We start from the raw sequence: 27,897 nt of genomic DNA on the forward strand, positions 1-27,897 counted from the left end.
TCAAAATTACCATTTCAGGGGCAGCAACCCAACAACAGAATGTCCGATTCATCTGAAAATTTCAAGGCAGATAGATCTTGACCTGATGAACAGTTTTAATTCCTGTCAGATTTGCTCTAAATGCTTTGGTTTTTGAGTTATAAGCTAAAAACTGCATTTTACCCCCATGTTCTATTTTTAGCCATGGCGGCCATCTTGGTTTGTTGGCCAAGTTACCGGAAACATTTTTAAAACTAGATACCCCAATGATGATTATGGCCAAGTTTGGTTAAATTTGGCCCAGTAGTTTCAGAGGAGAAGATTTTTGTAAAAGTTAACGCAGGACGACGCCGGACGCCGGACGCCGGACGCCAAGTGATGAGAAAAGCTCACTTGGCCTTTCGGCCAGGTGAGCTAAAAATGTAAAGATTGTTTTAATTTATCAGTGGGAAGTAAAATTAATATATATTATATTGCATAAAGCATTGGTTGTAGTTGATTCAACTTCAATTCTGGAAAATGGGCGATAACTCCCAATTTTTAAAGATGGTTTTAATAGTGACATCATTTATATTTTGAACAGATATTAATTTAGATTCCTGCACCTTGCAAATGTACTGTCATTCTCTTGACAGGTGTTACAATGTTTTGTGACTTGAACATCTGAGCATATATATATATGTATAGAATGTTTTGATGAATGCACTTTTTTTGTGTATCAAAAAGGTAGTGATAAGCTTTGAAAGATTTAAATATCAAGTCATTAACATAGGATTTTGATTGCATTTAATGAAATCTTTACCCAAAAATAACCGAACAGCCTTTAATTAATTAAGACTATCAATGTTATCTTTAAATAGTATAAAATTTATTATTCTTCAGCACAAAATATAGGTAGTTGCATACCTGCATTCATAAAAGATATATTTCTGTCTTGAACAACAAGACGTGTTTAATTAGTCATGATTATTTTTATTTATAAAATCATATTTTTAGTACAAATATTAGTCATTGATGACAGTTTAAAACTGTGCATTTGTATTGCATCATACTGGCCAGGATTTTGATACAGTTTTTGTGTTTAACACTGCCTAGATAATAATATAATCTTCAAGAATTAACAGCTCAATCTATAATCACTATAATCTCCTATTATTTTATGTTTTGATATTATTTTGTTTGTTCCACCAAGCTTCCATCTTCTCTACCAAAATATGCCTTCTTGGCCATGTTAATAAATAGTCCTGTATCTAATACACCTGGAAAAAAAAATAAGCTACAAGACTAAAGGCAATTAACTAATTAAAGAAATAATTCCTTCATGTCATGCTCTATGCTCATTTTAACATGGGTAGGCATTATATTTGTCGATATTTTACACTGAGCGTTAGCGAGGTGTAAAATTTGGTCAAATATAATGCCTACCCATGTTAAAATGAGCATAGAGCATGACATGAAGGAATTATTTCAATTCTTATAGGACAAATACAGTATTTGTATAGGTCGAAGCATGTGAAATTACCATAAAAATGTTTGGCTGTTCCTGTTTCCTCCTTGACAAGGAGTCTGTGCATTGCAGTTCATATTTGATAAGTTTAAAAACTGTGAGCAGGGTGAGTATATGTTGTTTCATAAAAATATATAATAAAAGTTTATGTTAGCTGCTTAAATGTATATATTTTAAAGGATAACGATGGAAATAAAGTTAATATAAACAGTAAGTTCGTGTGCATGTGTCAAACATATTTTGTGCTCATTAGAACACGGCTTTGTTTACAAAGCATAATAAGGATGTCATATTAGAATGATAATTTACACATCTTGTAACTGTATTGTGGGTGGTAAAGGGTTATTTTTGGCAACATGTTTTGTCATTTAAATTTCACATGCAGCCGAAAAAATGTTTCATTATTCACCATGTTTTGTGACATTGGTTAAAAAACATCAATGTGGAAGAAATTTTTAATTGTTCATTCAACGTGAAATGGCAATTTTATTTCACATTCTTCTGTAAAGATCCCCCCTTTACGGCCCTCTGTATTGAGTCATTGTCTTGGAATCAGTCTGTTATGTAGTTTGAAAAACATACAACATTTGTGTAAATTATAATTTGCTGATTGCAACTTGAAAAATATAGATCATCAATGAGGCCCCTCATGGGGGGGGGGGTCCTAGTAATCACATAATCACCATTTTTTACGCAATATAATCACATAATCATTAAATATTTGCTTATCTTTAGTAATCAAATAATCATAAACTAAAAATACAGTCCTAGGTAATCAAATAATCATGAAATATTTGGCTTAATAATCAAATAATCATTAAAAAAACGGCCAAGTAATCACATAATCAAAAACCCCATGAGGGCCCTCATCAATGGTACTAACAATAATGGTAGCACTTGTATGGGAGTAAGGGTTTTGCAAAGGAAACATAAAATTTGTCTTAAGAAAGACGTTTTTTCATATTACCGACTTTTGACTCCGGATTATATAATTTTTTGACAAGTTACCTACTATGTGGTAGAACATCCTGATACTCGGTCAAGTAAAAATAACCAAAGGAAGTAACATCCAACAAACAATCAGTGCAACTTTTGGGGGAAAGTTTACTGATCTTTACTGTTTTTTCTTGATCTTGTCATGTATCATTAACACCAAACAGTTAATTTTCCCCAAAAATTTTACTGTCAGATTGTAATCTTGATTTCACTTCTTTAAGTTGCTGTTAGTTGACAGAGTGCGAGGATGTCGGATATTGTCCTACCACAGATTAGGTAACCTGTCAAAAACTAAATAGGAAACCTGTTGAAAAATATCAAATCCAGTCAAAATTCGGTAATTATTACAATATTGTAATTTCTGCTTCTTGCTATGTTTTGGTTTAGTTATAAACCAAGCAAATACAACTTAACTCATTTAACTTGTACCTTCTCAGGGGAATAAATAACTAGAGGCTCTAAAGAGCCTGTGTCGCTCACCTTGGTCTATGTGAATATTAAACAATGGACACAGATGGATTCATGACAAAATTGTGTTTTGGTGATGGTGATGTGTTTGTAGATCTTACTTTACTAAACATTCTTGCTGCTTACAATTATCTCTATCTGTAACAGTACTTTCTGTGGAAAATGTTATTGAAAATCTTCAAATTCTAAGAAAATTGTTAAAAATTGACTATGAAGGGCGATAACTCCTTAGGGTGTCAATTGACTATTTTGGTCAAAGTGACTTATTTTTAGTTCTTACTTTGCTGTACATTATTGCTGTTAACAGTTTATCTCTATCTATAATAATATTCAAGATAATAACAAAAAAAACAGCAAAATTTCCTCAAAATTACCAATTCAGGGGCAGCAACCTAACAACCGATTATCCGATTCATCTGAAAATTCCAGGGCAGATAGATCGTGACCTGATCAACAACTTTACTTCCTGTCAGATTTGCTCTTTATGCTTTGGGTTTTGAGTTATATGCCAAAAACTGCATTTTACCCCCATGTTTTATTTTTAGCCATGGCGGCCGTCTTGGTTTGTTGGCCGATTTACCGGACACATTTTTTTAACTAGATACCCCAATGATGATTATGGCTAAGTTTGGTTAAATTTGGCCCAGTAGTTTCAGAGAAGATTTTTCTAAAAGATTACTACGATATACGAAAAATGGTTAAAAATTGACTATAAAGGGCAATAACTCCTAAAGTGGTCAACTGACCATTTTGGTCTCGTTGACTTATTTGTAGATCTTACTTTGCTGAACATTATTGCTGTTTACAGTTTATCTCTATCTATAATAATATTCAAGATAATAACCAACAAGAGGCTCTCAAGAGCCTGAATCGCTCACCTGGTAAACAATGCCTTATTGAACATATTGAACCATGCCAGGCAAACATGTACAGCTAACAATTCTTCAATATTACAAATATATATGACTTAAGGGGTCAATTGACAATTTTGGTCATATTTAACTTATTTGTAGATCTTATTTTGCTGATCATTTTTGCTGTTTACAGTTTATCTTTATCTATAATGATATTCAAGATAATGACCAAAAACTGCAAAATTTCCTTAAAATTACCAATTAAGTGGCAGCAACCCAACAATGGTTTGTTTGATTCGTCTGAAAATTTCAGGGCTGATAGATCTTGACCTAATGAACATTTTTACCCCATGTCAGATTTGCTCTAAATGCTTCCATTTTTGAGATATAAGCCAAAAACTGCATTTGACCCCTATGTTCTATTTAAAGTAAGGGCGGCCGTGTTTTTTGACGGATAAAAAATCGAAGCATACACTTTGTGCAGGATAATCTAAGGAACTATCATGCTAAGTTTCATCCAAATCCATTCAGTAGTTTCAGAGGAGAAGATTTTTTAAAGTTAGCAAATATGATGAAGTTAGATGAACAAATTGTGAAAAATTGTCATTAAAGGACATTTACCCCTTAAGGGGTCAATTGACAATTTTGGTCATATTAACCTATTTGTAGATCTTACTTTGCTGATCATTTTTGCTGTTTACAGTTTATCTTTATCTATAATGATATTCAAGATAATGACCAAAAACTGCAAAATTTCCTTAAAATTACCAATTAAGTGGCAGCAACCCAACAATGGTTTGTTTGAATCGTCTGAAAATTTCAGGGCTGATAGATCTTGACCTAATGAACATTTTTACCCCATGCTCTAAATGCTTCCGTTTTTGAGATATAAGCCAAAAACTGCATTTGACCCCTATGTTCTATTAAAAGTAAGGGCGGCCATGTTTTTTGACGGATCAAAAATCGAAGCACACACTTTGTGCAGGATAATCTAAGGAACTACCATGCTAAGTTTCATCCAAATCCATTCAGTAGTTTCAGAGGAGAAGATTTTTTAAAGTTAGCAAATATGATGAACAAATTGTGAAAAATTGTCATTAATTTTTAAAGGACATTTACCCCTTAAGGGGTCAATTGACAATTTTGGTCATATTAACCTATTTGTAGATCTTACTTTGCTGATCATTTTTGCTGTTTACAGTTTATCTTCATCTATAATAATATTCAAGATAATGACCAAAAACTGCAAAATTTCCTTAAAATTACCAATTAAGTGGCAGCAACCCAACAATGGTTTGTTTGATTCATCTGAAAATTTCTGGGCTGATAGATCTTGACCTAATGAACATTTTTACCCCAGACAGATTTGCTCTAAATGCGTCCGTTTTTGAGATATAAGCCAAAAACTGCATTTGACCCCTACGTTCTATTTTAAGTAAGGGCGGCCATGTTTTTTGACCGATCAAAAATCGAAGCACACACTTTGTGCAGGATAATCTTAGGAACAATCATTTTAAGTTTCATTCAAATCCATTCAGTAGTTTCAGAGGAGAAGATGTTTGAAAAATTGTTAACGACGACAGACGACGACGACGACGGACGCCAAGTGATGAGAAAAGCTCACATGGCCTTTTAGGCCAGGTGAGCTAAAAACAGCAAAATTTCCTTAAAATTACCATTTCAGGGGCAGCAACCCAACAAACGGAATGTCCGATTCATCTGAAAATGTCAGGGTAGATAGATCTTAACCTGATGAACAATTTTACTCCGTGTCAGATTTGCTCTTGATGCTTTGGTTTTTGAGTTATAAGCCAAAAACTGCATTTTACCCCTATGTTCTATTTTTAGCCATGGCGGCCATCTTGGTTGGTTGGCGGGGTCACCGGACACATTTTTTAAACTAGATACCCCAATGATGATTATGGCCAAGTTTGGTTAAATTTGGCCCAGTAGTTTCAGAGGAGAAGATTTTTCTACAAGATTACTAAAATTTACGAAAAATGGTTAAAAATAGACTATAAAGGGCAATAACTCCTAAAGTGGTCAACTGACCATTTCGGTCATGTTGACTTATTTGTAAATCTTACTTTGCTGAACATTATTGCGGTTTACAGTTTATCTTTATCTATAACAATATTCAAGATAATAACCAAAAACAGCAAAATTTCCTTAAAATTACATATTCAGGGGCAGCAACCCAACAACGGGTTGTCTGATTCATCTGAAAATTTCAGGGCAGATAGATCTTGACCTGATAAACAATTTTACCCCGTGTCAGATTTGCTCTTAATGCTTTGGTTTTTGAGTTATAAGCCAAAAACTGCATTTTACCCCTATGTTCTATTTTTAGCCATGGCAGCCATCTTGGTTGGTTGGCGGGGTCACGCCACACATTTTTTAAACTAGATACCCCAATGATGATTGTGGCCAAGTTTGGTTTAATTTGGCCCAGCAGTTTCAGAGGAGAAGATTTTTGTAAAAGTTAACGACGACGGACGCCGACGCCGGACGCAAAGTGATGGGAAAAGCTCACTTGGCGCTTCGGGCCAGGTGAGCTAAAAAGAGCCTGAATCGCTCACCTGTTACTTTTTGCTTAAAATCTTTTCACAATGATAATTTTTTTTTTTCAATATTTATCAAAGAGTGTCTAAAAAATTCCCTTTAAATGTTCTTTGTATCTGTCATATTCTCTTCAAAAGCGAAAAAAAAATGTATTTTACCCCTTAAGTTCCATTTTAGTCATAGTGACTATGTTTCTTGACGTACAAGGAAATAAAATACAAAATTTATACTAGATATTCTGAAAGCCATTCAGCCTAAGTTTTGCTGAAATTGATTCAGCAGTATTAAAGCAAGCACACTAGAAAAATTGTCTTTAAAGGGCAGTAACTCCTTAAGGGGTCGATTGACAATTTTGGTCATCTGAACTTTTGTAGACCTTTCTTTGCTGAACATTTTTGCTGTTTACAGTTTATCTTTATCATTAATAATATTCCAGATAATAACTAAAAACTTCAAAATTTCCTTAAAATTACACATTTAGTGGCTGATAGAACTTGACACCTAATGAACACTTTTACTTCATATCAGATTTGCTCTAAGCTGCATTTTACCCCTATGTTCAATTTTAGCCATGGCGGCCATGTTTTTAGAGGAAACAGAAAATAAAACATATATGTCTTGCTGCACAGAATTTCGATCAATTTATTGTATGGGTTAAATTTACTGTGTATTATATCATGAAAGTCAGAGGTAGCAGGAGTACTGTGAATTCATCCATTTTTTCGTGGGTAGCAACTTTTGAGGATTCAGGAAAATTTGTATTTTCTAGGATTTTTTTTTTTCATGGTTTTGCCAAAGTCTGCACATACATACAAGCATGTACATAATTCATGCCTCTTTGAACCTTTTAAATTCACTGTCCACTCTTACCCACAAAGACCAGGAAAATTAGTATCCCTTGAATAATAATTAATCCACAGTTCCTTGAGAAAACCAAGACTTTTGTCAGATGGGAAAAATAACAATCCTAATCAATAGAAATAAAATTTTCCGAAGTAGATAAATGACGCAAATAAGGAGGCTTGAGGGTATAGAAATTTCAGAAAAAAATTAAACGTTTATTTTTCATTACAAATTTTACTTTTTATCTTTAGTAGTTGTTATTTTATCATATGGTACAAAAATCATTTAAAAAAATCAATTTGTGTTGGCCCCAGATTACTTTTAAAATGTAGATATCATTGAAAAAACTCCAAATTATCTCCCTTTGGTGCAAAAATGCCATTTTTTAACATTAAAGGGAAACTTCGCAAAAAAATCAAAAATTGATATTATGTCCATTCTGTATAAATATGCTCAAATTTATAGATATTAAAGTTTTATTCCGCTTAATAAGAGATCACCATCGATTTTAAATTTTGAGTATCAGTTCTCTACTCTCCGCCATCTTGTCACCTTCTCCGATGAAAAATCCCGATATGTCAATAAACCACAAAGGAACAAAACTACAGTAAACGATGTAGTCGTAATTGCGTGTCGATATCTTGTCAATCGTACGGTTGTTTTATCTGACTGACTAACTTGAAACGGAAAATGGTCTTATATTTTTAAATAACCATATAGTCTGTTATTTTTAAACTGAAAATATTGTAATTAGTTAAAAAGTCAAAGTTCAAATCATAAAATGATAAATAAGTGTTCCGTGGAAATTGTTTTCGAAAATCTAATTCGTTCATAATTCTTTCAAGTAATAAACTTTATTTAAATAAATTCGGATCTTCCCTTATCTGATCACCAGCATGGCTAAAGGTATTACTCCCAAAGGTATTGGAAGGGGTGTAAGGTGACACGTCCAGGTATTCAATCGATTTCCTGTCCGGCGGGCTTGCAAGTTCATGCATCGTTTCACTTCTGTAGGTATTGATCAGTGTACACGACCGTTACTTATAACTTTCCATTTTGAACTATCAGGTGCATGTATAATATACATTTTTGTCTTGCGTGTCCGAAAGTGATATAATATACTAGTCATTACTGAACTCATACGCTTGTTTATAAGTAACATTTCTGGTGTAAAGAATATTATTTATAAAAAAAAAATAATACAAAAAAAAATAATTGAAGAAATACAAATCTATTTACATATTTTTCCAAGGGTTAATTTGGGAAAATGTAATATATACTCGTTGTCAATAGTTTAGGACAGATTGGAACATACCAGAATTATTGATCTAAAAAAATGTGCGCACTTGTCGACGATTCGTGTATACATACGCCTGGTAGAAAGTTACGGAACTATAGTCAGTAGCGCAATTTAAAATATGTATACATGTATACATTGAACATAAGAAAGAAACATACATTTTGTGTAAATTGTGGTAAAAGTTTTGTAAATAGACTAGTCCATGTATGCCAACAGTATGTAATCAACGAATTCGATAGACTATTGTATACCAAAAGAAGAAGAAGAAAAAAAAGAAACAATTTGATTTAAATACAGGTCAATTTATAACTTGCTTTGGTTCATCGAAGTTAAGAACATAGTAAACTCACAGATTTATATATCAATTAAATTGTTCTCGAATAAAGGACGAAATTCGTCATCATCACAATTGTTCCAACATTCATGTAAAATATATGCAACTGGACGTACACTAATAATCCCCAAGGAATGTGAATATTTTCTAGGAAAACTATTGAGTATCAATTTCGGGATTTATTTTCTTTCTTGATGTTCAATGACAGCAATTTAAAGAATAAACTGCTTGTCGGATATTTGTCCGCTTTAGGGGTATTTTTGCAAGTTGAACAGGGTTTATAATAACATTCAAAAATAGGGAAAGATAACATTAAATTCGTTGTCTTTTAATTTTAAACATCGTTGATCAAATAGTTATTTAAGTATATATATACGTTGGGAGACGACGATTATTATAGTTGTCTCAGATTTTAATAAGGACGTTCCCCATTATGAATAAATTTGGTTTGAATATCTATTCGTAATTTTTCGATTCCATTACAAAAATATTTTTTTCTTTATTCGTACATATTATATTCCGCTTCGGTAGAGTTATCTTCAGATAGTTTCATATATTAATTAATACATGGCTTTCAAAAGTCTAAATGTAAGTGTTCTCGTACATTTTTTCGCCTAATAAAGACAAATAAAAATGATTTAGTAAAGCTATTTCTAATTTCTAAGTCCCCCTTTTTTGTGAGACATAAATCAAGGACAAGACTTGTATATCATTTCATTCTGACATATGAATTAAGTTTCCCGTCTTTAACCGAAAATTGTGTATTTCTTAGTAAATTAACTTATTTGAATTCAAATAAATAATAGCACCAAATGTAATTAAATAATTCCACGGCGACCAATTTTTATTTGTCACCAACTTGAATATGTATTTTTAATGTGTGTATTAAATGCTACCACTGATCCGAATAGACAGTCACACCTGGCAAGGTGTGCCCTAGAGGCGTGGTTAAATACCGAAGTGCAAATAACAATTTACCTTTCAACAAGCCATCTACGAGTATTGCCACAGAACCGTGAATACACACATCGTATAAACCTAGCCATAGCAGAGATAGTAAAAGGTCAATAATAGTACACCAACATATTGTCTTTACAGATTATTGTACTTTAATTTGTTCACCTTATCAGTCCGAAAATGCATTTATTAAAAATAAATTTATAACTTTTTGTGTTGTCTACAAAAATTATTCGAATATATACGTTTAACATAGATAATTTATCTCACGAATGAGTACAATTGAACGTCTGTGCGTTTTATCTTCTTATTATCGGATGGTTATTAGATAAAGCATAAGTCATCGGCGCGCTTACGATTACGTTAAAATATGATTAAAAACCAAGACTTTTAATGATTGTATTTTAAATCCCGGCATGCAAAAATCAGGAGAAAACGTCACGACCTACAGGAAGTAGTTGATATTTTTTCATTAATTATTGAATTTCTCCTTTATTACTGCACATATAGCGATAAAACTTTGTGAATATATATATTATGTCATAATGAACATATTTAAACCATAAGTAAAAAATCGTGAATTTTCCCTTTAAAATTGAAATATCTTTTTTTCAACTCATCGGTGACCTATATTATTCATCATAATTTTCAACCAGATGCTCCGCAGGGCGTAGCTTTATACGACCGCAGAGGTTGAACCCTGAACGGTTGGGGCAAGTATGGACACAACATTCAAGCTGGATTCAGCTCTAAATTTGGATTGTGATTAAATAGTTGACACAGCATAGGTTTCTGACACAGAATGAATGTGTTCTAATGAACTTAAAATTTTTGTTTTCTCTTAGAGCAATTCACTATGCTGTTGAATATTAATCCTCTCAAAAAAATGTTTGAAGAAATTTTCTTTTTTATTTATGAAATTTCAAATGAGAAAAAATGAACCCAATTTTTTTAATCACATCCCCCTTTCCCTTATTCCAAAACTAATCTCAATTAAAATTTCTAATGGAGTTTGTTTGCAACAATAACTACTCATTTAAATACATCATAAAATATTAAGATGTAAAAAAACTGCTTGTTATCACTGAATGGTAAAGATTATTTTAATTTATCAGTTGGTAGTAAAAAGTGAATATACATTGTATATTGTATATAACAAAGATTTAAGTTGATTCTGGACAAAGAAAGATAACTCCAATTAAAAAAAAATCTTGCTATTGCACAATATTTTGCAATTAGATATTTCTTGCTTACTTTTCTGGACAAAGAAAGATAACTCTAATTAAAAAAAAAATTGCTATTTCACAATATTGTGCAATTAGATATTTCTTGCCATTGCGCAATACTGTGCAATTGAAAAGACTTGCTATTGCACAATACTTAATATAATAATTTTAGATCCTGATTTGGACCAACTTGAAAACTGGGCCCATAATAAAAAATCTAAGTACATTTTTGGATTCAGCATATCAAAGAACCCCAAGATTTCAATTTTTGTTAAAATCAGACTAAGTTTAATTTTGTACCCTTTGGACTTTAGTGTAGACCAATTTGAAAACAGGACCAAAAATGAAGAATCTACATACACAGTTAGATTTGGTATATCAAAGAACCCCATTTATTCAATTTTTGATGAAATCAAACAAAGTTTAATTTTGGACCCCGATTTGGACCAACTTGAAAACTGGGCCAATAATCAAGAATCTAAGTACATTTTTAGATTCAGCATATCAAAGAACCTAACTGATTCATTTTTTGTCAAAATCAAACTAAGTTTAATTTTGGACCCTTTGGACCTTAATGTAGACCAATTTGAAAACGGGACCAAAAGTTAAGAATCTACATACACAGTCATGACAGTTAGATTCGGCATATCAAAGAACCCCAATTATTCAATTTTGATGAAATCAAACAAAGTTTAATTTTGGACCCTTTGGGCCCCTTATTCTGTTGGGACCAAAACTCCCAAAATCAATACCAACCTTCCTTTTATGGTCATAAACCTTGTGTTTAAATTTCATAGATTTCTATTTACTTATACTAACGTTATGGTGCGAAAACCAAGAAAAATGCTTATTTGGGTCCCTTTTTGGCCCCTAATTCTAAACTGTTGGGACCTAAACTCCCAAAATCTATACCAACCTTCCTTTTGTAGTCATTAACATTGTGTTTAAATTTCATTGATTTTTATTTACTTAAACTAAAGTTATTGTGCGAAAACCAAGAATAATGCTTATTTGGGCCCTTTTTTGGCCCCTAATTCCTAAACTGTTGAAACCAAAACTCCCACAATCAATCATAACCGTTCTTTTGTGGTCATAAACCTTGTGTCAAAATTTCATAGATTTCTATTAACTTAATCTAAAGTTATAGTGCGAAAACCAAGAAAATGCTTATTTGGGCCCTTTTTGGCCCCTAATTCCTAAAATGTTGGGACCAAAACTCCCAAAATCAATACCAACCTTCCTTTTGTGGTCATAAACCTTGTGTTAAAATTTCATAGATTTCCATTCACTTTTACTAAAGTTAGAGTGCGAAAACTAAAAGTATTCGGACGACGACGACGACGACGCCGACGCCAACTTGATAGCAATATACGACGAAAATTTTTTCAAATTTTGCGGTCGTATAAAAAGCTGTACTAAAACTAAACTATTGTAAAATTTGGGTGATTTCTGTAATTAAGTTCTTTTTTATTTCAATATACCTCTATTAGTTCAACAGAAAAAAAGTACCTTTACAAAAATGTATGCTTCTTTCGAAGGCAGATTGTGAGCGTAAATGAACGGTGACCCATTTTTTTTATTTTATTTTTCTATTAAGTATAAGATAAAGTTCATTTATAGAAAAATATAGCGAAATCCTATATTAAACATGTTAAATAAAAACAAGAGTGCACACGAAACACCAAAACACAAATACTTAGCAATGAACTGTGAAAAAGATCCAGGTCAAGGTGAAATAAAACCTGCCTGACTGACATATAGATCATAAAATATTTCCATACACCTAATATAGTTGACCTATTGCATATTGTATTAGAAAAAAAGACCAAAACTCAAAATTTTTAACTTTGACCACTGAACCATATAAATGAGGTCAAGGTCGGATGACACCTAACAGTTCTAAATTCTATAAACCAAATATAGTAGACCTATTGCGTATAGTATGAGAAAAACAGACCAAAACACAAAAACTTAACTATAACCACTGGACCATGAAAATGAGGTCACGGTCAGATGAAACCTGCCAGTTGGACATGTACACCTCACAGCCCTTCCATACACTGAACATACTAGACCTATTACTTATAGTATCTTAGATATTGACTTGAACACCAAAACTTAACCTTGTTCACTGATCTATGAAATTAGGTCAAGATCAAGTGAAAACTGTCTGACGGGCATGAGGACCTTGCAAGGTACGCACATACTAAATATAGTTATTCTATTACTTATAGTGAAGAGAATTTAACATTACAAAAAATCTTAACTTTTTTGAAAATGAGGTCAAGGACATGGGACATGTGACCGACAGAAAGTTTGTCACATGAGGCATCTATATACATAGTATAAGGATCCAGGTCTTCTACCTTCTAAAATATAAAGCTTTTGAGAAGTTAACTTACGCTGTCGCCCCTGCCGCCGGATCACTATCCCTATGAGCTTTCTGCAACAAAAGTTGCAGGCTCAACAAAGATGATTTAGACCCGCAAGCCCCCTTAAACTACAACAAGTAAATTAGAAAATCATGAAATTAAATAGCTATGAAGTGGACTAGAAAGTGTAAAAGTATACCCAAAAATCAGTTGGTTAACAATAACTAAAACAACAAACCTGGTATGAGCACAATTTGTTGATTTATTTGATTCCAGTCCTGTGGTAATGATTGGAATTGCCAATCTATCACAAAGTTACCATTGTCTGTTACTACAGGACCCTAAAAAATAACAGGTTTGAAACCAATAAATATATAAATTAAGTGGTGAACCTTGGTTCAGGGAGATAATTCTTATCAGTTTTGCGTTTGTAAAAGTAAAGTTTCATCAATGTATTTTAAGCATTTACCTGAAACAGATTGGAAATAATATCTGTAACCTAGAAGCTTAGAATATATTTGTGAAAATGGTTGACACAAACATACTGATGATTTTAAGAGTTATTTCCCTTAACCTAGGTCTACCTCTTTAACCAGACCACGTGTTTTAATTACTGCAACAAAATAAAATATACCTTTAGAAGTAATAAAATAAAAACAGTTTATTTTCTGTAAATATGAACATTAAAGTGTACTACGTAACACTACAGGGAGATAGCTCTGTAAATAAAAGCTGAATTCTTTAGTCACATTCTATTGTAAAGGAAATATTAAGCTTCTCAATGATCAAAATTAGTGTTTGTCCAACTGCTATATATCCAACGAAATTTTCCCATAAAGAGTGTGGCTCAATTCTTTTGAAATTTTTATATTTTTGTTAAAGGGTCAAAGTTATTATTTTTTCAATATTTTATAAAAATTAAACGAGATAAATTAACTTTAGTCAAGAAGGTGTTTTGTACCATCTTAAATAATATAATGAATGAAAATGGGTACATTATATTTTTTGCCCATTTTTGAAGAGATTTTTAAAAGTTAATATAAAGATTGTCTGACTGAAAATTTGAAATATTATCGCAACTGGTGCAGTTAATTTGATTTAGAATAAAGAATAAGGAGATGGGGTAGGATTGCCAATGAGACAACTTTCAAACTGAGACCAATAGATGAAAATGTAAAATAAACTGTTATCACAGAGATATGTCTTGCCTTTTTGTAATTTTGATTATGCAAATGTTGAAATCAAAATAGCAATACTTTAACATCTTACACAAGTTATGCAAATATTCAAAGTCAATGAACCATGACTGAGTTACATGGCTAAATAATCTTCATGTAAATGAGATGTGCCAATGCTAATACAACTGCATACCAAATACCACTGACTTATTATAAGTCATTCCCAAACTAAATACAAACATTAACTTTTAAACTGTAAAAGTTTCAAAGTCAATGAACCATGAAGAGGGGGTGGGGCTATATAATCTCCATGGAAACAATACTTGCAAATGCCAATAAATTTGCATACCAAATGACATTGACTTAACATTAGCAGTTTATCTTAAACTGATTTAATCATAAACTAATACATGTGAACTAAGATAATTTTCAAAGTCATTATAGACTGTGACTGAGGGGCGAGGCCAAATACTCTCCATGGAAATGAGATGTGCCAATGCTTATACAACTGAATACCAATTAACATTGGCCTACCACTAATGGTTCCTCTTGAACTGACCTAATCACAAACTAATACATGATAACTAAGAAAAATTTTCTAAGTCAATAGACCATGACTAAGAGGGCCAAATTATCTCCATGGAAATGAGATATGCCAATTCTTATACAACTGCATACTAAATATCATTGACCTATCACTTTTGGTTAATACATGTAAAATAAGCAAAAGTTTCAAAGTCAATAGACCATGACTGAGGTGGCAGGGCCAAATAATCTCCATGGAAATGCAATGTTCCAATGTTTATACAACTGCATGCCAAATATGATTGACCTATCACTTGTGGTTCACCATAAACTAGACCTAATCACAAACTAATACATTGTTGACACCATCGCTGCTGTCGCCGGAAACAGCATACCTATCTATGTCTTGCTTTTTGACTCCGTCAAGGCGTGACAAAAACTCAAGATCAAGGTTCAGTCTTCAACAATGAGCAAAACCCATATGATCCTCTTTGGTATGGTTAGCTGTAAAAGTATCTGCATAACAAATTCAAAATGAAAAAATAACTTCAATGGAAAAGATAAACACTGTGTATTTTAGCACATGTTTTTTCTACATTTTGCAGTTACATCTATAATTGGTTTATTTGGAATTAAAAAATGCATGAACTTCGAGGAAAATTCAAAACGGAAAGTTTGTAATCAAATGGAAAAATCAAAAGTTCATACACATTGAACAAATGGATAATAACTGTCATATTTCTGACTTGGTACCAGCATTTTCTTATGTAGAAAATGGTTGATTTAACCTGGTTTTATAGCTAGCTCAATCTTTCACTTGTATGACAGTCACATTAAACATTGTGCTATTCTATACTAATACATGTCCTTCATTCTATCAGTAGGCTAGTACTAAATACATACTGCTTTCTTGACTGCCATTCTAAGATTAGCCTGTCCACCTAACTTTTCCTCTAGTGTTAACTGCACTGGTCTATAAGCTGATGGGATTACTTCTATTGGTATACCTTGTTTCCATGTTGTACCTAGTTCTTTTGATTGTTTACTGAAATAATATCATAAAACAGAATACTGAAATAATATCATAAAACAGAATACAAGTAGGAAAAGAGGGACGAAAGATACCAGAGATCTCATTTTTATCTTCCATTCTTCAAAACTAGAATGTTATAATATATAGATATGAATATTTTTCACATTTTCTTCTGTAAATTTCAGAAATTAATGCATGCATTTATTATTGCGATTTTGTCATTTTAGACTTAAACATTTGTAAAATATGATTTAATTTTTGTGATTTTTTGATAATCAGAAAAATTTGTATGAATAAAAACATTGCAATAATTTCTGAATTTACAGTAATTATTTCTAGGAATGGAGGCTATATGGAACACATCCTTTTTTCAACAATCAATGCTTTTGAAGTTGAACATATGGTTGGAACCTCCCATTTAAAATTGGATGGATCCATCCCTGGTTCATCCAACCAACGCATGACAGAATTCGGAAATGGAGCCACCACCAGATAAAAACATTTGATCTCTGTCAATCTGTTGTAAAAACATTTGATCTCTGCCAATCTGTTGTAAAAACATTTGATCTCTGCCAATCTGTTGTAAAAACATTTGATCTCTGTCAATCTGTTGTAAAAACATTTGATCTCTGTCAATCTGTTGTAAAAACATTTGATTTCCCATAGTCAGTTGATAATCTTGTCATAACAGGCTCTGTTCTTTAAGATCAAAAGATAATGCAGCTATCAGTCCAAAAGGATGTTGCTGTAAACAGCTATAGGTCACTGTTAGTCTATTGATGAAAAAAAAAATCATACAGAATAGTAAAGCAATAAATTAAGAGGCCTTGACATATCAATCTAATAATTGCCACCTATGACATTAAGCATGTTGCTTTACAGGTTCAACTGTTAACACTGGATATGAGAAATAAAAATAAGGAGATGAGATATGATTGCCTATGAACGCAGCTATCATGGCTGTAAGACAACTATCCACCAGAGTCCATAGGACGTTGTTATACAATGTACTGTGGATTCATTATTATTTGTCACATACCAATTTTCATAGGTTTCTTGGATACCCGTGATTAACGAAGTCCAATGTTCAACAAATTACAAATGCTTTAAGGAAGCTGGCTTGTCATATTTTAGATGTTTTGTCAGATTTTCGGAATCCTCCGTTTTGATCTTTTTGAATGCATTAAAAAAATTTGCCCGGTGACCCCCATTTTTCTTTTTGTAAATCTTTTACATGTATAATAAGCCATCTGTAAAAGTCTTCGAAAATTTTAATTACTTTTTAACAGTTTTTGAGAACTTCAACTTGTCAATGATAAAGCTATGAAAAGTCAAGAGAGAATATTTCCCCGCCAAAATTTCAATGGCTTTTATCTCGAAAACAAGCACGGTGACCTATTTATTTGTATTGCTCTTTTGATTCCTTTATTAATCCCCTATCTATATAAACTAGTGTTTTGAAAAGTTAATTACTTTGAAACTGAGAAGCGAACTCCCTAAAGGTAATGTTATAATGTGTTGATTTTGATACTGAATGCAAGCCTTTTTTCCAGCCTGATAATGAGGATATTTATAACTACTTTCTATAAAATACATACCAAATATCAGCTATAATATAGAATTCTTTGGCATTTGATGCTACAATTTTTTCCTGTGTTTGACAAGCCCCTCCTCCTTTTATACAATTTAAATCTTTGTCTACTTCATCGGCACCATCTATAGCTACGTCAATCTGTAAAAAAGTGATAAAGAAAAATGTCGGTACAATCTTCACAAAATCCATCTTTGCAGTCCACCATCATACCATAAGAAATTTCATCAACAGATTCAAAAGATTTACTTCTGTTAAAGTCTTATAAGATATAATTACATTAGATGTATGTTTCATTATGATACTTTATTCTGATTGGCTAACTGTACATCACGTGTTATTCCGTAAGCAATTGCATTGCTCAATAAAACTTTTCATTCATGATAACACGTGATCCCACAATAAAGTGCACAGGTGAATTAAATAAAACAATAATAAAATTCGTGTTTTCATGATCATTGCTAAAAAAAATGTAATTATAAGTATTGAATGCTTCTTTTTGTAACTTCATAGGGTTGTAAAAGCATTGACCGTGCCCACATTTTTTGTATGAAGCGCTTCCGCGCTTCATACAAAATGTACTTCGGTCAACGCTTTTACACCCCAATGAAGTTACAAAAAGAAGCATTCAATTCTTAAATAAAACAAGTTTCTGTTCATTATAATGTTTAAGGAATAATTGAACCAATATCTACAAGTGACATTATAGAACGAATTTGCTGCATTAGTTGTTGAAGCATCATTCGTGAGTTTGCTCCCTTAGTTGTTGAAGCAGTATTTGTGAGTTTGCTCCCTTAGTTGTTGAAGCAGTATTCGTGAGTTTGCTCCCTTAGTTGTTGAAGCAGTATTCGTAAGTTTGCTCCCTTAGTTGTTGAAGCAGTATTCGTAAGTTTGCTCCCTTAGTTGTTGAAGCAGTATTCGTGAGTTTGCTCCCTTAGTTGTTGAAGCAGTATTCCTGAGTTTCTTCCCTTAGTTGTTGAAACGTTATTCACATGGATGACATAACTGTGATTTACTGATGCTATTTATTGATTATGGGCCCAGTTTTCAAGTTGGTTCAAATCAGGATCCAAAATTATTATATTAAGTATTGTGCAATAGCAAGAAATTTTCAATTGCACAGTATTCAGCAACAGCAAGAAATCTTCAATTGCACAGTATTGTGCAATAGCAAGAAATTTTCAATTGCACGGTATTGCGCAATAGCAAGAATTCTTTAATTGCACAGTATTGTGCAATAGTAAATATGTTCAATTGCACAGTATTGCACAATAGCAAGAAATATCTAATTGCACAATATTGTGCAATAGCAAGAAATTTTCAATTGGAGTTATTTTTCTTTGTCCAGAATAGAAGTTGAATCAACTTAAATCATTGTTTTATACAATATACAATGTATATTCACTTTTACTACCAACTGATAAATTAAAACAATCTTTACCATTCAGTGATAAAAAGCACTTTATTTTACATTTTTAATATTTTATGATGTATTTAAATGAGTAGTTATTGTTGCAAACTCCATTAGAAATTTGAATTGAGATCAGTTTTGGAAAAAGGGAAAGGGGGATGTAAAAAAAATGGGGGGGGGGGGGGGTTAAATTTTTCTCATTTCAGATTTCATAAATAAAAAGAAACTTTCTTCAAACATTTTTTTGAGAGGATTAATATTCAAAAGCATAGTGAATTGCTCAAAGGCAAAGAAAATATTTTAAGTTCATTAGACCACATTCATTCTGTGTCAAAAACCTATGCTGTGTCAACTATTTAATCACAATCCAAATTTAGAGCTGAATCCAGCATGAATGTTGTGTCCATACTTGCCCCAACCGTTCAGGGTTCAACCTCTGCGGTTGTATAAAGCTGCGCCCTGTGGAGCATCTGGTTATCAAATAACCTGCTACACACTGTGAAGACAATGCTTCAACCTCTTTTCTAAAGATAATGAATTGTATGTCTGAATTTTCTTTAATTATCAATAAAATATTGATGTTTTATCAACTTGGTAAAAATTGAAAATGTCCGATGACGGAAGTGACTGAAAGCGAGTATCGTCAAGAACAGGGCAAACTTGTTTTCGCTTTTGGGGGTCAAGGAAAGCGAAGTGACGGTCAGGAAGGCGACTTGGGCGAAGGTAGCATGAGCCCTGATATATGACCAAAAAATTTTTGCGGTCGTATAAAAATCATCAACATGTGGTTTGTTTGATCTCAGTACTTCATTGGTTAAAATCCGATTATTACGTCAAATTTTCTTGCTTTCCTCTGAATTTCCTATTGTGACGGCATGAAAAAAAGGTCACCATGTCTGATGATGTCACATTGAAGAACACACCTTTTTGCAGATTATTCAAAAAGAAGGAAAAAATTTGACTGCCTATTGTTGGAAAATCAAAGAAGAAACAAATTCCACAACCAAATCTCGTTTAATACGATATTTATCTACTCTCAACAGTTAAATTTTAAATATTTAAAACACTTGGCAAGCTCCCCCCTCCCCATTTTAAATTTGAAAATTAAACTGTCTCAAGTGAATAAATATCTTATCACCATACATGCACTGGTAGAATCTATAAAAAAAAAAATATATATATCAGTCTTTTAAAAACCTAGTTGAACATTGAACATCCTTCATTGAGAAAAAATATACCAAGTTAGCTCATCGCTTTCAAAAACATACAAAGATAGATCATACAGATCCAATCAGGAAATCATAACCCTAGAACCTACATTTACCTTTGGATTTCTATCAAGACTTCCTAGTGTTAAGCCATTCTCTTGTATCAACTGTCTAGCCTATCAATAAAAAAAAAACAACACTGAAAACAAATCTTTGATTAAAGATTTTGTAATAAGAACATGAAGAAAGGCATAACAGTTTATATATACCAGATAGTGTGCATTTATGTAAATGAAAATTAGTTTAAAATCTCATGGTCACTGAAATAAGAACACTTTTTGTAAATTTTCTGAATCTCCTGTGGCTCAGAAATTTCCACCTGTGCATTTAAAATACATGGAAACATACTGTATAGTTGCCTTTATTCATGTTATTAGGTAAATTTGTTTGTGGTTTTTGATCAAGTATTCTAATATGATATGTAGACAAACCCAGGCTCGAAAATCCAATAAAATTTGTTTGCCCATATTTGCGTATATTTTCTGCAGAAAAATAAATTTTATCAAATTGGCATGCATTTAATATATTTCATTAACTTAAAACAATAAAAATGGTGCACATGTTGTTACTTATACACATTCAATGACCACAATGGGTTGCAATTCGCAATTGACATATTTGACCTAGATACAGCAAAGTTTCATGTTAGCTGTTCAATTAAACTAGACCTCCAAAGTTGAAAACGTTAAATTAGAACTTTCTGTTATATTGTGACACAACTATTGTTATTGTTAATAAATTTGTTAATTTCTGTTTTAAATTTTGAATTTTAACATTACAATTTTGCACAATTAACCAGTTGTTCGAACTAACTAAAAAGATAAAAACTGACAAGGAGGTTTATGGAAGAGCCTACGCAAACGCTCTACACTTATACACATCATACATAGACTTACTGTAATTGTCCTAATCAGAATCAAAATAATTGATGCAAGCTAAGGTTTTTTGTAGTTTTTTTTTAGGCATTTATTCATTGTAATGTAGCCCTCACTATAGCTTGGGCAAAAATAATCACGAATATAATGCCTAACCATGTTAAAACTATAGAGATCATTCATTTTTTTATTAAGGGAAACTTAAAACATAAAAACTTTTTAATCTTCCTTTTCTTTTGATTGCAATGTATAATCCTTTTAAAAGTTTAATTTTAACAAATCTTAATCGCTTCAAGAGCTTTAATTTTTTGTTTTTTTTGTGTTACATATTCAAATGTATCGATCATAATAAAAAGATGCAAAAAGAAAAATAATGTAAGTTCCGGTCAAAAACTTCAAATTTTATTCTAGACCTTGTTGTTTTCTGTAAGCATTACATATATTTTACCCAGTTCTTTAATATTTGCAGTTATTCTTTATATTTCAGTACCCAATTATTCTCTATTGTTTATTTTGTTTGCCCATTTTTCTCTCTTCTTCATATGTGTTTCACATTGCTCTCTATTGTGTAAACCCATCCACACCCTCAGTAATAAAAATCATTAGAGCAGAGATTTTTCCTCACTTAACTTAACTTACCATATACTATTATTTCAAACCTAGTTCTCAACTATGGTGAAAAAATGTAATACTAAAATTTAAAATACAAATTGGAATTGCCCCAAAAATTATCATGCTCATATATACATATAGGCCTTCAATAATTTTATTTTAACTGGCTAGTTCATACTGTGTTGTCCTAAAGTGTTAAAATATTGAAGTTAATTTAAAATATTGCTCAAGTAAAAGAATATGTTAAGTTCAAAAAACAAGAAGACTGATTAAATATTCTCAGTTCTATGATCATGGTTATATCTGTTGAAATACAAACTGTTTATTTTACCGATAATCATGATAATAACAAACCTGGAATGAGGTAGGTATACAAATAACTGATAATCCTGATAATAACAAACCTGGAATGAGGTAGGTATACAAATAACCGATAATCATAGTAATCACAAACCTGATAATCATAGTAATCACAAACCTGGAATGAGGTAGGTATACATATAACTGATAATCATAATAATCACAAACCTGGAATGAGGTAGGTATACAAATAACTGATAATCATGATAATCACAAACCTGGAATTAGGTAGGTATACAAATAACCGATAATCATAGTAATCACAAACCTGGAATGAGGTAGTTATACAAATAACCGATAATCATAGTAATCACAAACCTGGAATGAGGTTGGTATACAAATAACCGATAATCATAGTAATCACAAACCTGGAATGAGGTAGGTATACATATAACTGATAATCATAATAATCACAAACCTGGAATGAGGTAGGTATACAAATAACTGATAATCATGATAATCACAAATCTGGAATGAGGTAGGTATACAAATAACCGATAATCATAGTAATCACAAACCTGGAATGAGGTAGGTATACAAATAACCGATAATCATAGTAATCACAAACCTGGAATGAGGTAGGTATACAAATAACTGATAATCATAGTAATAACAAACCTGGAATGAGGTAGTTATACAAATAACCGATAATCATAGTAATCACAAACCTGGAATGAGGTAGGTATACAAATAACCAATAATCATAGTAATCACAAACCTGGAATGAGGTAGGTATACAAATAACCGATAATCATAGTAATCACAAACCTGGAATGAGGTAGGTATACAAATAACTGATAATCATGATAATCACAAACCTGGAATGAGGTAGGTATACAAATAACTGATAATCATAATAATCACAAACCTGGAATGAGGTAGGAATACAAATAACTGATAATCATAATAAACACAAACCTAGAATGAGGTAGGTATACATATAACTGATAATCATGATAATCACAAACCTGGAATGAGGTAGGTATACAAATAACTGATAAGCCTGATAATCACAAACCTGGAATGAGGTAGGAAAACAAATAACTGATAATCATAATAATCACAAACCTGGAATGAGGTAGGTATACAAATAACTAATAATCATGATAATCACAAACCTGGAATGAGGTAGGTATACATATAACCGTTAATCATGATAAATAACAAACCTGGAATGAGGTAGGTATACAAATAACTGATAATCATAATAATCACAAACCTGGAATGAGGTAGGAATACAAATAACTGATAATCATAATAAACACAAACCTAGAATGAGGTAGGTATACATATAACTGATAATCATGATAATCACAAACCTGGAATGAGGTAGGTATACAAATAACTGATAAGCCTGATAATCACAAACCTGGAATGAGGTAGGAAAACATATAACTGATAATCATGATAATCACAAACCTGGAATGAGTTAGGTATACAAATAACTGATAATCATAATAAATACAAACCTGGAATGAGGTAGGTATACATATAACTGATAATCATGATAATCACAAACCTGGAATGAGGTAGGTATACAAATAACTGATAATCATAATAATCACAAACCGGGAATGAGGTAGGTATACATATAACTGATAATCATGATAATCACAAACCTGGAATGAGTTAGGTATACAAATAACTGATAATCATAATAAATACAAACCTGGAATGAGGTAGGTATACATATAACTGATAATCATGATAATCACAAACCTGGAATGAGGTAGGTATACAAATAACTGATAATCATAATAATCACAAACCGGGAATGAGGTAGGTATACATATAACTGATAATCATGATAATCACAAACCTGGAATGAGGTAGGTATACATATAACTGATAATCCTTCTTCTTTTACTCTTTCAGCTGGAAAAAAATTGAGACATGTACCTAATAAGAATAAATTTTTATTGTGTGTTCTTAAGAACAATAATATTTAGGCCAAGCAAAAAAAGTATGTGTCTTTACTGTACCCCTTACCAACCCTAATTTCTATCCCCTTCCCTAAAGTTTTTTTGACCATTTTTGTTTAAACACTGTTAAAGTCACAATGTTGTTCCCAGACTCAATGAAAACAAATTTTAGGGCTAAACAAAATTCCTACCTGTCTAACAATTTTTTTTTCAGCATGTAATGTTCAGAAATTTTTTATAGTTCGTTCTTATGTTGTACTGTTACACCACTGTCCTAGGTGGGGAAAGGGTTGGGATCAAGCCAACATGTTTAATCCTGCCACATTCTGCATGCATGAATGTGCCTGACCAAAGTCAAGAGCCTGTAATTTAGATGTTGTCCTTTGTTGCTGTGTCACATATTTGGTTTTTTTTCTGTTCATTTGATTGTTCATTAATTAGGCCACTATTATCATGATTATATTTACTTGTTTTGAATTGTTTTACATTTGTCATTTGAGGTCGTTTATAACTAACTATGTGGTATGGGCTTTACTCATTGTTTAAGGCCGTATGGGGCCTATAGTTGTTGATTTCTGTGTCATTTGGTCTCTTGTGCAGAGTTGTCTCATTGGCAATCATACCACATCTTATTTTTGATATCATAGGTTCAACCTTCATGACCTTACCTATTCTTTGTACAGCAAATACAATGGTGGATCCACTTCCTATACCCACAACTTGAGATGTCTGTAAAATATTGAAAAGATTTTTTTTTTTTTTTTTTTATTTGTTTTTCAGTAGTCAGGCTTTTACAATCCCTTTACATCACCACCTGACTATGGTGTTAAGGGGTTTAATATATACAACAAAAAATTGACTACATTTTTTTTCTTCTACTGTGAATATATATTATTTGCATGTTAACATTATAATAAAAAGGGGAAAAGAAAACACACACACATACACACACACATACACACACACATTCTCGCAATTGCATTAACAAAACATATATATCAACTTGTGTATTGCAAAGAAAAATGTTATCCTTGTAAAGAACTGCTCTTTATAAATTAAGTTTCAAATTTCAAAATATTGAAAAGATGGGTTAACACCATAACATTGTTTTATTTTTATAATAAAAAAATAACAAGGATTTGGATCTTACTATACAAATCCTACTATACAAATCCTTGTAAATACATACCTGTATGCATTTTATTTTAATAACTATGAAGCCAATATAACAAGAATTCTGTGAGTATTGCATGGAAATACACAGTCCCCTACCAGTTAAAAAATCATTATTTTGAAACAAAATTCTAACTTGACATGGCACATAGACCACAGTCATTCGTTGTTTAGTCAAGTTGTTTCATCATTACATGTACTTGTATCTTCTTTCTTGGAACCCCCCTTTTTTTGGACGATCAATGGATTTGAATGGGATTCTATGTTTGGAACCCCACCTTTATCCTGGGTTGGGAACCCCCTTTTTTAAATGGCTGGATATGCATGGCCCCAGCTTGTCTGGCAAAACCTCTGACTAATAATTATGATGATAACAAAACTTAACTAGTGTTATTACCATCATGAAGCTTTCTTTAGACACACAGGTTCATGCAAAGCTTGTTTAGACATAAAATCATGCTGTTTACTTTATGTGCTTTAACGAGAACATTGTTGGATAGATATTATGATAGTTCTTCAACTGTTCAAGTATAGTAAGGCAAATCGAACAATTCAATGGTTTCCTAAAAAGAAATTTAAATATAGGATCAACTACAGCGAAGGAGAATGCCTATAAAACATTGGTACGTCCAATTGTAAAATATGCCAGTCCAGTATGGGATCCATACCTTAAGACAGAGACTGACAGACTTGGTACAAAGAAGAGGAGCTCGCTACGTACCTACAAACATCATAACCACTCCAGTGTTTACTTGATGCTACAACATCTGAAATGAAAATCCTTAGAACAAATAAGGAAAGAAGCCAGACTCACAATGCTATACAAAATAGAAAACAACAAAGTGGCAATGGCAAAGGAAGAAAGTCTAATACCACCGAAAAGAATGACACGAAACATGCATGATAAATCCTTTCAAGTACCATCAGTATCCTGTGATTACCAAAAACACTCATTCTTCCCAAGAACCATCCGGGATTGGAACGCTCTTCCTCATGGGGTCGTATCAGCAGGTATCGGGATCGTTCGCCCTGATTACATGTTCACCCTAGGTTCGTTTGCACTGAGTTTGTTCGCCCTGATAGTCCGTTCGCCCTGGGTTCGTTCGCCCTATATTTATTTATGATATGTATATGGACCATAATTTGGTATTCGGCCTTTGGTTTCTTTTTGTATCCTTTTTTATAAGTTCTAAAATTTTAACTTTTATTTTGTGGGTTGTGTTGGTGTTAGAATAGTATGAATGGAACAATTGAGTTTTTCGAGAAAAAATTAATACATTTTGATTCACCGTTTATGTGACATGAAACCAAACAGGAAACCAATCTTTATTTTCTTTATTTTGCACAATATAATTCAAAAGGCATAAATAAACACCATTACTAGTGTTACTTGCTTCATGTTAGTATTTAAAATCTATTTTCAATGTTATATTAAAGTTTTTTTTAAACCTGACAGGAAACCATAAGAAACCGAAAGCATTTTTTTAGTTTTATTTTATTGCAAAATCTGCTTAAAATAATCTGAACAGTATACTTTTTCTTAAAATCCATCTTAAATGTAACAGTATTATAAAACTCCTAAATATGTGCTTGTTTTGAAAACAATATTAGTACAATTTATTCAGAATTTTCCATATTTTCTTCATTGATACAGGATACCATAATCGTTGTATCTTGATGTTTAAGCCAAAAAAATGTATTTATATTTGGTTTTGATATTCCAGTTATATACAATTTATTCCAAATCATTGGCAATGTAACATTCTTTAAACCCAGTAAAGAAAAAAACTTTTAACTTGGAATTAAAATCTTTAAAATAGGCACAATGTGATACTTGTGACCTGTACACCATCTACATGGTTTCCACATTTTAACCTACTTTAGTGGGCTAAAATCAATAAAGTACTTCCTTTCAAGTCATGCATGGTAAAAGTTTACTTCTCCTTTGACAAGTTTATTGCGTTTCTGATAAGTGTTTGCAGAACATGAATAAAAAATATTAATTAAAACTGTGACAAAGATGCCAACTTTGTACATTCCAAGTGTAACGGTATATTAACATGTATTTTTTATTAAATTATATTTATTCACCTAAAATATCCAGTAATATTTACTGCTGAAGTTAAATCAATCCAACGAGCATTGGTACAATGATAAGAGACGTAATTTCGATTGATTTTTCCAAGGACTCTTCACGTCATTATCGGGAAACGAAGTGTGTTCTAACGTCTGTCAAATATGAAATCGATTTTGTCAAGTCATTGGGCATTTATTTTCACACAGGATCGTATGTAACATTATGCACATAGGAAAAATAACAGACCACCGGCGCAATCTCTTTGACAATTGTATTTTCCTCTTTTACACAAGACGAAACAAGTCTACAGATTATGTTTGCTAACATCCCGTTGGAAACAAAAACAATGTTTAGACCTAGTATTTCGTACATCCGGCCGTAATGGAGTTATCACATGTTAGTCACATGTTTCACGTATGACCGGAAATGATTAGAACTTAAGGACAAAAACAATTTTAATAAATAACTGTACTT

General features: G+C 32.0%; 1 protein-coding gene across 1 annotated transcript in view; it reads right to left on the reverse strand.

Moving 5' to 3' along the window:
* Positions 1-930: 930 nt before the first annotated feature.
* The window catches only part of LOC139524127 (ribose-5-phosphate isomerase-like), a 28,613-nt gene continuing 1,646 nt past the window's right edge, over positions 931-27,897 (reverse strand). Inside the window, exons 2-8 of the mRNA XM_071318707.1 lie at positions 24,842-24,902; positions 24,071-24,126; positions 20,461-20,520; positions 17,733-17,866; positions 16,005-16,146; positions 13,637-13,739; positions 931-1,238 (exon numbers count right to left, since the gene is read on the reverse strand). Coding sequence (XP_071174808.1) covers positions 1,150-1,238; positions 13,637-13,739; positions 16,005-16,146; positions 17,733-17,866; positions 20,461-20,520; positions 24,071-24,126; positions 24,842-24,902 — 645 coding nt within the window. The 3' untranslated portion in view covers positions 931-1,149. The remainder of the gene's footprint in view (positions 1,239-13,636; positions 13,740-16,004; positions 16,147-17,732; positions 17,867-20,460; positions 20,521-24,070; positions 24,127-24,841; positions 24,903-27,897) is intronic.

Source organism: Mytilus edulis, chromosome 5 (genome assembly GCF_963676685.1).
Source record: "Mytilus edulis chromosome 5, xbMytEdul2.2, whole genome shotgun sequence".
In the NCBI taxonomy this organism is placed as follows: domain Eukaryota; kingdom Metazoa; phylum Mollusca; class Bivalvia; order Mytilida; family Mytilidae; genus Mytilus; species Mytilus edulis.